This window comes from Dendrobates tinctorius, unplaced genomic scaffold (assembly GCF_039654945.1).
Source record: "Dendrobates tinctorius isolate UK_male_01 unplaced genomic scaffold, ASM3965494v1 ptg000120l, whole genome shotgun sequence".
NCBI lineage: Eukaryota > Metazoa > Chordata > Amphibia > Anura > Dendrobatidae > Dendrobates > Dendrobates tinctorius.
In genome coordinates this window covers 26,589,957-26,602,948 of record NW_027361788.1, presented here as the reverse complement: position 1 = coordinate 26,602,948, position 12,992 = coordinate 26,589,957, and the positions used below count along the sequence as shown (strand labels likewise).

The window sequence follows — 12,992 nt, the reverse complement described above, 5'->3', positions numbered from 1 at the left end:
GATGGGCACTTTTTGCTAACCATACAGTCATGCTGCTCCCACAACAGCTCAATGCGGTTGAGATCTGGTGACTGCGCTGGCCACTCCATTACAGATAGAATACCAGCTGCCTGCTTCTTCCCTAAATAGTTCTTGCATAATTTGGAGGTGTGCTTTGGGTCATTGTTCTGTTGTACGATGATATTGGCTCCAATCAAGCGCTGTCCACAGGGCATGGCATCGCAAAATGGAGTGATAGCCTTCCTTATTCAAAATCCCTTTTACCTGTACAAATCTCCCGCTTTACCAGCATCAAAGCAACCCCAGACCATCACATTACCTCCACCATGCTTGACAGGTGGCATCAGGCACACTTCCAGCATCTTTTCAGTTATTCTGCGTCTCACAAATGTTCTTCTGTGTGATCCAGACACCTCAAACTTGAATTTGTCTGTCCATAACACTTTTTACCAATCTTCCTCAGTCCAATGTCTGTGTTCTTTTGCTCATATTAATCTTTTCCTTTTTTTAGCCAGTCTCAGATATGGCTTTTTCTTTGCTACTCTGCCCTGAAGGCCAGCATCCTGGAGTCGCCTCTTCACTGTAGACGTTAACACTGGCGTTTTGCGTGTACTATTTAATAAAGCTGCCAGTTGAGGACCTGTGAGGCGTCGATTTCTCAAACTGCAGACTCTAATGTACTTGTCTGGTTGCTCAGTTGTGCAGCGGGGCCTCCCACTTCTCTTTCTACTCTGGTTAGAGCCTGTTTGTGCTCTCCTCTGAAGGGAGTACACACCGTTGTAGGAAATCTTCAGTTTCTTGGCAATTTCTCGCATGGAATAGCCTTCATTTCTAAGAACAAGAATAGACTGTCGAGTTTCACATGAATGTTTTTTTTTTGGCCATTTTGAGAGTTTAATGGAACCAACAAATGTAATGCTCCAGATTCTCAACTAGCTCAAAGGAAGGTCAGGTTTATAGCTTCTCTAATCAGCCAAACTGTTTTCAGCTGTGCTAACATACTTGCACAAGGGTTTTCAATGGTATTCTAACCATCCATTAGCCTTCTTTCACAGTTACCAAACACAAAGTACCATAAGAACACTGGAGTGATGATTGTTGAAAATGGGCCTCTATACACCTATGAAGATATTGCATTACAAACCTGACGTTTGTAGCAAGATTAGTCATTTAACACATTAACAATGTATAGAGTGTATTTCTGAATCATTTAATGTTAGCTTCACTGGAAAAAAAACTGTGCTTTTCTTTCAAAAATAAGGAAATTTCTAAGTGACCCTAAACTTTTATAATAGCCTGATACGGTCATTGTCAACTCCACAATAGCAAAACAACTACTAGCTGCCACCATTAATCAGTTATACAGACTGATTGGTCATCCATTACAGGTAGCATATGGCTTCACAGGTGCGGTTTACAGAGTAAGGGGAACCGTACTATTACATTTTATTTATTTAATCCGGAAAGGTAGGCAGTGTTTATCAAAAAATATACATAGAATGTTACAAAATGAAAAGTAAACAATACAGTGTAATTACATGAAATAATAATAATAATAAATTTTATTTTTATAGCGCCGACATATTCCGCAGCACTTTACATTTCAGAGGGGATTTGTACAGACAATAGACATTACAGCATAACAATAATCACATACAGTAGATTATAACACATACCAAGAGGAAAAAGGGCCCTGCTCGCAAGCTTACAGTATATGAGGAAAGAGGGAGACACGAAAGGTGGGTGGTAACAATTACCCTGAATTGTATGGACCAGTCATAATGTTAAGTGTGTAACAGTACAGACACAGAGGGCTAATGGAGGCATAAAGCATGTGGGAACATGATGCGGGGAACCTGGTTATGGTAAAACTTTTGGCTCTGCCACACAGGGATAGATTAGGTTAATGTGTTGGGGTGGTAGGCCAGTCTGAATAAATGTGTTTTCAGGACACGCTTAAAATTGTGGGGATTGGGGACTAATCGTATTGACCTGGGAAGTGCATTCCAAAGAATTGGTGCGGCACGTGTAAAGTCTTGGAGACGGGAGTGGGAGGTTCTGACTATTGAGGATGCTAATCTCAGGTCATCAGCAGAACGGAGGGCGCGGGTAGGGTGGTATACTGAAACAAGGGAGGAGATGTAGGGTGGTGCTGAGCCATGGAGGGCTTTGTGAGTGAGGGTAATAAGTTTATACTGAATTCTGGAGTGGATGGGTAGCCAGTGTAATGACTGGCACAAGGTAGAGGCATCAGTGTAACGATTGGTGAGGAATATGATCCTGGCTGCAGCATTCAAGACAGATTGGAGGGGGGAGAGTTTGGTAAGAGGGAGACCGATTAGAAGAGAGTTACAATAGTCGAGACGAGAATGAATAAGAGAAACAGTAAGAGTTTTTGCAGAGTCAAAGGTAAGAAAAGGTCGAATTCTAGAAATGTTTTTGAGGTGCAGATGACAAGAGCGAGCCAGTGATCGAATGTGGGGGGCAAAGGAAAGCTCGGAATCAAGTATGACCCCAAGACAGCGGGCCTGTTGCTGGGGAGTAAATAAAAAGTAGCAACAAAAGAGGAGTACTAAACCTGATGTTGCAGGAATGGCTCTTATCTCTATAGAGAGTAGCGCTCCATCTTCCAGAATGAACAATGACAGAACCCCAAACTCTTGTTTTTTATTAGATCAAAGTTACACACAATTATCCCCCTTGGAGCGCTCATATAGAAGTTGGTTGTGGGATATGCCAGGTTTTTTAGAAGTTTTAGATCCACAACTTTCGGTATATCTTCACCACTGGAGGTCCCAGGTGCTAGATATTTTTGTCATGTTTCCTATTGCGATTTTACCTTGTTAGAGATGAAACATGGAATGGATTGCTTCATTCATCTTCAGATCAATATTAAGTTGGAGGAGTTTGAATGGCCTTACGGTTATGTGAGTGAATGCATTATGTTCGTCCTTTAGCTACAACGCTGAAAATATATATTGCATAAATATTGGATTGATGCAAACCCCAATATTCATCACTGACCAATGGCTCCAAAGTGACTCAGACAAGCCATTTGAACAGAGGAAGCTCTTGCCTCAGAGGTGTACTTTTCCGCCTCTGAATAAACGAATTCCAGTCTTATTGACTGGTTCTCAGAATAGATCTCCTGTTGCAATTGAATGGTCACTGCAAGAGATTCCTACTTCAATGGAGGCTCAAATGTCAACAGTCTCATTTCCCCAGTTATAATTAGTTTCCAGCTTCCCCAATTATAAATAATTCCATAGGTTCAATATGAGGGTGATATGTCCCCTCTCTGGAGATGTATTAATGGATTTTGTTTTTTCATCCATATTTTGTGAGTGGAAATTCCACAGCGTATGACACTGCCAGCATAATCTCATCCACATGCGATGGAGAAAAATCAGCATTGGCAATTCACCAACCCTACGAATTTGATTTCTACAACAAATTTATCCTGTATCCACTTTTGGAGTTTCACAACAAAATCCGCACAGTTTTAGGCTGTGTGCCCACGTAGCGATTTTTAAGCGTTTTTGCCGTGATTTTCGGCTCGAAAACGCAGCGAACATGTTTAAAAATCGTGTACAGAACGCCCCCCATGCATTCCTATGGCATTCCGCACATGCTGTGCTAATGCTGCGCTTTTTTCCGCGGCGGAATCGCATCGCAGAAAAAATCGCAGCATGCTCATTCTTTTGTGCGGAATCGCAAACAATTGCCGCGATTCCGCACCCATAGGAATGCATGAGAATCGCTTACTTCCCGCATGTGGCTATGCCCACCATGCGGGAAGTTAAGCGTCTCATGTGCGGTTGGTACCGACGATGTGGAGGAGAGGAGACTATCCTCCAGGCCATGGGTACCATACCCCTGTAAAAAAAGAATAAAAAATCGGGGTATATTTACCTTCCGGCGTCCCGCGCTGCTTTCCCGGCCTAAGCGTTCCCAGTAATGCCTTGCGGCAAGGCCCTGTAATGACGTAGTCTCGCATGACTCTAGCGGTCTCGCGAGATCGCTATAGCAACGCGAGACTACGTCATCACAGGTCTCGCAAGGCATTACTGGGAACGCTGAGGCCCGGGAATGCAGCGCAGGACGCCGGAAGGTAAATATACCCAGATTTTTTTATTTTTTTTAGCATTTTAACATTCTATCTTTTACTATTGAGGCCGCATAGGCGGCCTCAATAGTAAAAACCTGGTCACACCTGTCAAACACTATGTTTGATGAGTGTGGCCAACCTGTCAATCACTTTCCAAGCGATGCTTCAAATCGCTTGGAAAGTGCTTGAATATCGCACGCGAAAATCGCGGCAAAATCGCGATCATAATCGCGGTAAAATCGCGATGAAATCGCGCGGAAAAAACGCGCGATTTCTGGGAAGGAGTCCGGTTTTTAGTGAGCGTTTTAAAACGCTACGTGGGCACATAGCCTTATATGGATTTTGCCATTCTGGACAAGTCCAGTCTGGACGTACCATAGGGATACAGTAATTATTACCATGAACGAGTTTTGCATTGATGTGAGCACAGATATGTCCAGCAGAGGTGGCCGCCAAATCTGCTCTCGTTCCAATATTTAGGAGGCATTTATGTATGGGGAAGGGAGGATTCTGTTTCCTAAGTGCTGCAGTCCCCATTTGTAGTTTCGTACATCCAGTATAAATCTGGCCTACGTTAGCATTCTGTCATGACGCCTCATTGCCTCTGGTGCCTGTAATGTTCCTGGAGGTAAATGAAGAAGAACATTTGCGTTAGACGACCCTTTTTTCCCAACAAGACTATGACATCACCTGAAATTTCCATGCTACGATCCCGTGTTTCCATTTGAAATATGGAAGCAATATTGTTTGGATGCAACCGGTGTCCTGTTTGCTTTACACTGACCTTGATGGGTATTTTCCATAGGCTCCTCTGTTATACAATCCATTGGGAGTCTTGGCTTTATTTGCACATGGCCCCCAATGACTGAGGCCTGCCCAGTATTTTAGCTCTGAAGTACAAGACCCCCCTGAATCTGTCTCGGTCCTCTGAACTCAGGACATCCACATGGAAGAGTCCCCAGATGGAAAGGACTAATAAGAAACTGTTTATGTTTTACCTTAACGTGGAAGCAATTCTTGGAGAAAATGTAAATCACAGAGCACTTTGCACGATTTCTTGGCAGCTGGCACTTGAACTGAATTAACAAATTGAGGCCCGGGCTCAGGATGCCTTTTGGCTGTTTATAATGACAATGCTGTTGCAAAAACTGGAAAAGTGAATGACTGTACACCAGGAAGGATTTCATAGGTTTCCTGCTAGTCGTGTTAGTATTTCATCCAAGGGCTTCTTCATAAACCTGTCTGATGAAGCTGATCTCCCCTGACTCTATGACCTTTAATGGTCAAAATGGAGAGCGACTTCCTTCCCAATCGTGCATCTGTATTCCGGTTATTGTGTGGCCATCTTAACATTTCAAGTATTATAGTCCCTAGTCATCATTTGTATTTTTTTTCCATGTGTCTTTTCCTTTTTGGCTTATGGCATTCATTTCGCATCACACTCTTCAAAATGGCGCACACAGGTTGATTAACTTTGTGTAAAATCTTACCTGTGTTTAGACCAAAAAGTCGCATGAACCTTTAAAGTTCCCCACGTTTGTCTTCAGTTGTGCCAAAATAAATTATGATAGGTTTTTGTCCTCCAGTAGGGTACCGGAATACAATTATGCAAAATTTTTGTAACATTTCAAAAAGTTGCAAATGATGAAAGAGGCTTAAATGTCTGAATCAAAAAACCATAGCCACATTGTCAAAAAAAAGAACAAACCCAAGTAATATTGACTTAGTTTTGATAATTGCTTTTATTTATACTTTTAAATTGCACCTTTTTCTATGTTTACTCCAGAAGAAAGGCGCAAAAACAATGAGCAATTGAGGTCTATGACTCACAGGATCCCATGAGCCCTGCTGACTTAAAGAGGTTGTCTCATTACAGAAATTTCTGGGGATTGCCATAAATGTCTAATAGATGAGTGTCCCAACGTATATTAAGAATCCAAATCCCTTTGAGAGACTAAGCTTTACTTTCCTGTGGGACAGATGCTGGGAGCATGACAACTCTCCCCAAGCTTCGAGGAGAAGAGGCCACTAATGCTGGACACTCATTGTGGCCTTCTGGTACAAGGGGACAAGGACATTTTTTTGGGAGAGCCCTTATCTTTTTCGAGTGAGCAGCCATAGACTGCATCCTTGTGCACTTTTTGAGCACTGCCTACATTTCTTTGCTCACTTGGTTGGAGAAGAGCATGATTTTTGGCTCCTAAAAAAAAAAAAGTTCCAAATTTATTGTTTTGACTGGCACCATGGCAGCTTTGTCTGAAGTGGTGCCTGTGCAAAGCGTATCTCTCTCCATTCACAACTATGAAAGTTACAAATACAGCCGGGCTTATAATTTATACATAACATTGTCCATCTTCAAATTTTATGACCATGAACTCCTACGGTCATGGTTGAAAGTGTTGGCACCCATGAAGTTGTTCCAGAAAATGAAGTATTTCTAACAGAAAATTATTGTTATTACACGTGTTTTGTTATTCACATGTTTACTTTTGTGTGTATTGCAACAACACAAAAAAAACAAACAGAAAAAGGGCAATTTCGATTTCATTTTACAAATAAAAACAATGCACTGGACAAAGTTGTTGGCACCTTTCCAAAATTGTGGGTAAACAACTTTGTTTCAAGCATGTGATGCTCGATCAAACTTGCCTGTGGCAAGTAACAGATTTGGACAATATGAAAATCACATCTGAAACCAGATACAAAGGGAAGAAGTTGACTCAGTCTTTGCATTGTGTGTCTGTGTGCCACACTAAGCATGGAGAAGAGAAAGAGGACTTGAGAACCAAAATTGTTGAACAATATTAACAATCTCAGGGTTACAAGTCCATCTCCAGAGATCTTGATGTTCCTTTGTTCATGGTGCACTAAATAATCAAAAAGTTTAGCTACAGTGGCATGGGTTGCAATCTCCATGGAGGGGACGGCAGTGAAAAATTGATGAAAAATTGCAACATAGGATAGATTGGTGGATAAGCAGCCCCAATAAAGTTCCAAAGAAATTCAAGTTGTCCTGCAGGTTCAGGGCACATCAGTGTCAGCACGAGCTATCTGTCGACATTGGAATATGACACGCTATGGCAGGAGACAAAGGAGGACCTCACTGCTAACACAGAGACATGAAAAATCTAGACTGCTGTTTGCCAAAATGTATGTCCAGTAAACGAAAATCCTTCTCGTAAAGGAGTACAAAGGAAATAAACATGTATAACAAAAGATCTATAATTAATGCTTCATTTTCTGGAACAATTTCAAGAGTGCCAACACTTTCGGCCATGACTATATATACTACTGGATGTAGGAGCATATAGTGCTGGGATAATAGTGCATCCAACAAATAAATAATACTGCCACCGAGTGCTCACATAATATTACCATACAGTGCCCTAAAAATAGTTTCCATCTAAAGTGAACCCTGTTTGAGGAAAAAAATTACCCAAAATCTTGTTGAAAAGTGGACTCCTAGAGGGATCATCTCTAAGAAGATGGCCAGTATGTATCATGTGAGGTGGAATCAGTGGTTTTCTGAGAGGGGTGTTCTTTTTGAAAAGTTTTCCAACCTACAATGGCCACAAAAAAGCTTATATACCCAATTAATTCCTACATAAATGGCACAGATAACTGGACCACAAAAATGCGGTTAATCACGTGGAGCCATTTATCGCGCCTAACAAGAGTGGTCACCATAATCCTCCATCTTCCTATATGATGGTGGATGGCACATAGAAAATCTGCAAAAATCTGTAAAAATTCTCGATGTTATACATACTCATATTTTTCTAAACGACACATTGTAAAGTAATGTGATGTACAACGCAGCGTAGAGTATGAGGCTAAAATTCTCCGCATATTCTCAGACGGTCGGAAAAAAGCCATCCATTAGCATCAGACAATTAATACCCTTCATTAGTCACTGACCGGACATCTCCGAGCCGGATTAAGTTTTTCCACTCTCTTGTTATTCCCTGCCAAAGTGTGTGTTTCAATGTTTTGGCACTTGGAGCTTTTCCAAGACCGTGCGGGGCATGCTCCATGTTGAAGTCTTCTGTTCTGTCCTCACTTCTGGGAAAACATCAGGAAATCTTTATGACAAGCTGGTTATTCCCGATGGATTTGTATAGGTTTGGTACCATTTGTTAGGATTTTCATTTTTGAGGGCAGGAATTCTGTTGATGTGTCATTAATGAATACTCTACATCAGTATTCCATTAAACGAGTGGCTCATTGTGGTTTATGGGAATTTAATTTTTTTGCTTGAGCAATAATAACTTTTGGACCCTGGAAATTTTGTAACTTTAGTTCTTTTGATCGTACATGGCAGTCTATATGGACTAACCTAAAAACTATCAGGGCAAAGTAGCCTGCAGAACTCTCCGTCTGGCACTGGCACAGAGTAACGGGACGTTGATGTATCTTAGATGTCCAGGACATCTCCAAATTTGACAGAATTATATCCAAAAAATTGTAACAGTCACTTAAAATTTGGCAACTATGTAAAGCTTCATTTTTATATGTATTGGTGCTGTGCATACCTTTATAGATTAGGCTCACTATACCTTTCTAAGGTATCACAGATTCGAGGAATAATCTTTATTTTTATAAATAATCTTTATTTTTATATAGCGCTAACATATTCCGCAGCGCTTTACAGTTTGCACACATTATCATCACTGTCCCCGATGGGGCTCACAATCTAAATTCCCTATCAGTATGTCTTTAGAATGTGGGAGAACCCAGAGGAAACCCACGCAAACACAGGGAGAACATATAAACTCCTTGGTGGGATTCGAACGCAGGACCCCAGCGCTGCAGTGCTAACCAATGAGCCACCGTGCCGCCCCAGGAATACGTCCGAGTCTCGCATGTTAATACCTGGCACTGCCGCCGGCATTCAGGAGCGGAGCGTGCGGCCGCATAGCAATACATGGAGCCGCACTCTCTGCTCCTGAGTGCCGGCGGCAGTGCCAGGTATTATTATGCAAGACATTCCTCGCATGTGTGATCCCGGCCTTATGATAAGGATCGTCCAAAGCAGGCAACTCCTTTTAACCCTATTCGCAAATCTCCCGTCTTCATTAACCCTCTGATTTAGCACGAATACCCTGTCAGTCCCTTGCTTATAAAACATCAGCAATGACCTTCTATATTGGTGTCTGACTCCTTTTGCAACACAGTTGGTTCAGAGGTACTTTGCCATCCTTCTGGCATCATCGCTGAGTGCTTATCAACTGCAATACTACAAAACACTCCTCAACTAAGGGAACCTATCGGCAGGTTTTTGCTATGTAATCTGACAGCAGCGTGATGTAGGGGCAGAGACCCTGATTCCAGCAATGTGTCACTTATTTTACTGGGTGCAGCAGTTGTGACATAATCCCTGTGTTCTCTTCTGCAGAACTCAAATGCTGACTGGAATTAGGGTCTGCCCCTACATCATGCTGCTTTCAGATAATATAGCAAAACCCTGCTGACCGATTCCCTTTAAAATGGTAGTCTTATATGATTTAGTTTATGATACAGGTATTGTAATTAGGTCTATAATGCATGATATATTTTTTCCAAGGTGTTAGTACCAGCATTTTACCGTAGTTCTGGTATTCTGTTCATGGACCACGATGAGCAGTACAATAAAACGCGCCTAGATAGTGGCATGGTTCTACATCCATGGCTGCACTCCAATAACTATAACCTCTATCTGAACTGAGCGGTTTAAATGGCAAACTCACATCATGCCAGCGTAACAATGGATTGTGTTCTGCAGATCGGGTCGGGGTGGGTGTATGTTGTCATTATTTTCCAGGGTGCCCTTTGTGCTTCTGATGATGTAGTGTCAGCAGAATGGAGATCTCAGTGTCTCTGACCTTTCTTGGTGGTGACAGTGACTCAGAATCACCGCTTGTGAACTTGGTGCGATTTATAGTGACCTTCACCAGCACTGTACTAATGGTGGTAAAATCATTGGCTATCTTGAAAACGATTTACTTTAATTAAATGCAGAATTGCCTGCTAGGTCCATAACCTGGATGCATGATGCAGTTCTTTTTGTCGGATGTCAGAATTGGCTATAGGTTGTCTCATGTGTCCTCCCTTCCCAGGAGCCTGGGACCCCCACACATCACCAATGCTTGGGTGTAATGTGGTCGGCTATGTAGCTGCATTGACCATTGATACAAGCATTGTACCAGCTGAGGGGTATTCCTCTTTTGGGGCATGTGGCAATTACCTTACAAACTCCAGTTTTGCACTGGCGATTTTAGCTTTGTGCAAGTTTTTAGTTTTGCAAACTTAAAGTGGGCTTTCCGGTCAGTTCAAATTTGTTAAAAACTGTTCAGAATTGCAAAAAATAATACAAATAAGTAAAAATCAACGTAGAAATTCTCCATGTTCTGACGTTTCTCCGTCCCCCCTGGTCTCTCCACTTCCTGCTTCGTCTGGACAGACACGTGACCACAGCAGCCAATCCTAAATTATGTTATCACTAATTGGCTGCCACGGTCATGTGACAGTGTAGATGGAGCAGGAAGTGCAGAGGCCAGCAGGAGACATTTGACTGCTATGTCCAGTGATTGTCTGCAGCAATCACATATCCTATGCAATGGAGCAGTAAATACTGGCAGGATCAATATGGAATCAATAGGGTCTGAATTACTCCTGTTATTATTTAATAACATTTTGCGCAATTGTCAAAAATTTTAAGGGGCCATATAATCTTCTTAACGTTGGTGAGCTGATCTAAAAAAGCAGAGCTGCAGTATAAAGCATGGAAAAGGGGCTGAGCTGCAGCACAAGCATCTGACGAGGCAGTCGATGTAATATAGACGAGTTGTGGGATAGATGTTGGAATATTAACCTGCGTACTATGGAAAGGCACATTTATTATACCTTGTTTTTGCCATTTTCATCAGATTAAACCCACTTTCCTTCTCTTTCAGGAGATCGCTCTTTCTTTGGATTCTTTTCTATGTTTCCTGTTGCCTGGATATTTCTCAGGGAGCAGCTGAAGGTAAATGATTTTGGTTTTAGTACTCCCATTACTGTACAGACATTGAGGATATTGTGTGCAAACACCTGCTCTTCTCCGCATAGAAGCCACTACTTGTCTGATGGACTTTCTGTCCTGCTCCAGCTGTGGTGTCATAATTCCCAGGATATTGAATACTATATTTAAAGGGTGGAAAAAAGAATGGCAGCCGCTAATTGCAAAAAATAAAAAAAATAGAAATCAAAGGCGGGAATGTAAATGATCTATTCTTGTGATCACAAAAAGTCTCATCTGGTGGTCTGTCTGAGGGGAGGAAATGAGGATAAAGGAAGGAGACTAGGAGACTGGATAAAGAAGGGATTATGGACATACTGAAGAAGTAGGAAACTAGGTAGCGGTAAGGGCCATAGACACATTAGACTAACGTCTGAGTAAGCCATTGAGAAAGACAGGGTCAGCTGACAGTCTAATGTGTATGGGGTTCTCCTGACTCTTCCCCAGTAGATGACTGGTAAGATAATACAGATGCAAGTCCTATGTGGGACTACTGATCCTTATGGTATTGGTGAGATAAGCCACCGGCAGAGGAGTCTGGCAGCGGCTCTCTCATAGAGAAGACAGGAGCGCTTGGAACAAGTAGGTATATTAAAATTGAATTCTGAGCTATAAATCTAAAGGGGTTGTCCAGATAAAAATAATATTTCAGTTAAATGTGATTCAATGGGCGCTCTTTTTTCTGAAAACACCTTAACCTAGATGCAGACTGCTTTAAAAAGCAAATAGCCCTTTACTCACCCTCCCCAGGTCCAGCACTAGTCTCCGCCACTGCTCCCAGTCTCTGTTCTTGCCTGCAGTGCTGACGTTTGACAGCTCTGCAGACAATCGGTGAGCGTAGTGACTCTGAGCGTCTCGGGCAGAGCCACTGAGATCACTAATTGCCTGCAGCTCTGTTGACTTGACGTGATTGCTGCAGACAAGACATCGGGAGCAGCGGCTGAGACTCCATTCTGGACCTGAGGAGGCTGAGTAAAGAACAGTTTGTTTGGTTTTAAGGAGGGAGAGTGGTTTTCTGAAAATGGAAATCTCCTTTAAATTAGTAAGCTACACAACTTCATGTACAAGAGTGACTGATCAATTTCAATAACTAGGCCAGCCCTCTTCTCTGTCTATACATTGGTTATGACTGGTACAGTGGTATTCAAGTCTCAGGGTCCATTCACATAGGAAAACTGTATGCATTGTCCCTATGCTTTGAGATAGAAGACCCCACGTTAATGTGTGACTGGCCCATAGGGACTATGTGCCTTCGATGTGCTCTCCTCTAGAGACATCACTTTTGGGGAGTATATACATAATGCAACATATATTGGAATATTTCACTGTTAGTTTTGTCTTTCCATATGGAATGACAACTATGTGAACCTCCTTACAAAATTAAAGGCATACATGATGGGCATTGTATGGATCGATAATCCTGATGTATATTTGCACAGTGCATATGTAGACTAGACAGTCTGAGATTGAACAGAGCCTTGTAGAAATGCAGATGCTCTTACAGTGCTATAGTACAGAGGGCCGTATATAGGAAGCTGGCTGTATACTGGTTAGAATAAATCTTTCATGTCCATTTTCTGTTTTGAAGTCCTTCCTTTATCTCTTACATCCTGACATGCGATTGGCATCCTGACCACAATATAGAGGAAAAATGGGAAGTCTGACATTTTGCCCAGGGCTCTCCATACCCTCCAACTGCTTCTTATTAAGAGGCAGCAGCGGCCACGGTTGCTTGTCAGCCATTCATTAGGATGCAGCGTAGCCATGTCTGCCTGTCCGCTGTAGACCCACTCTATACATAACACGCTCGCTCTGGATGTAATCACATAATCGTAACCTATTTATATT

The 12,992-nt window shown here is 42.1% G+C and overlaps 1 protein-coding gene across 1 annotated transcript in view; it reads left to right on the top strand.

Annotated features, from left to right (window-relative positions):
* COL27A1 (collagen type XXVII alpha 1 chain) overlaps positions 1–12,992 on the top strand; it is a 460,501-nt gene that overhangs the window by 33,986 nt on the left and 413,523 nt on the right. Inside the window, exon 2 of the mRNA XM_073590987.1 lies at positions 11,041–11,111. Coding sequence (XP_073447088.1) covers positions 11,041–11,111 — 71 coding nt within the window. The remainder of the gene's footprint in view (positions 1–11,040; positions 11,112–12,992) is intronic.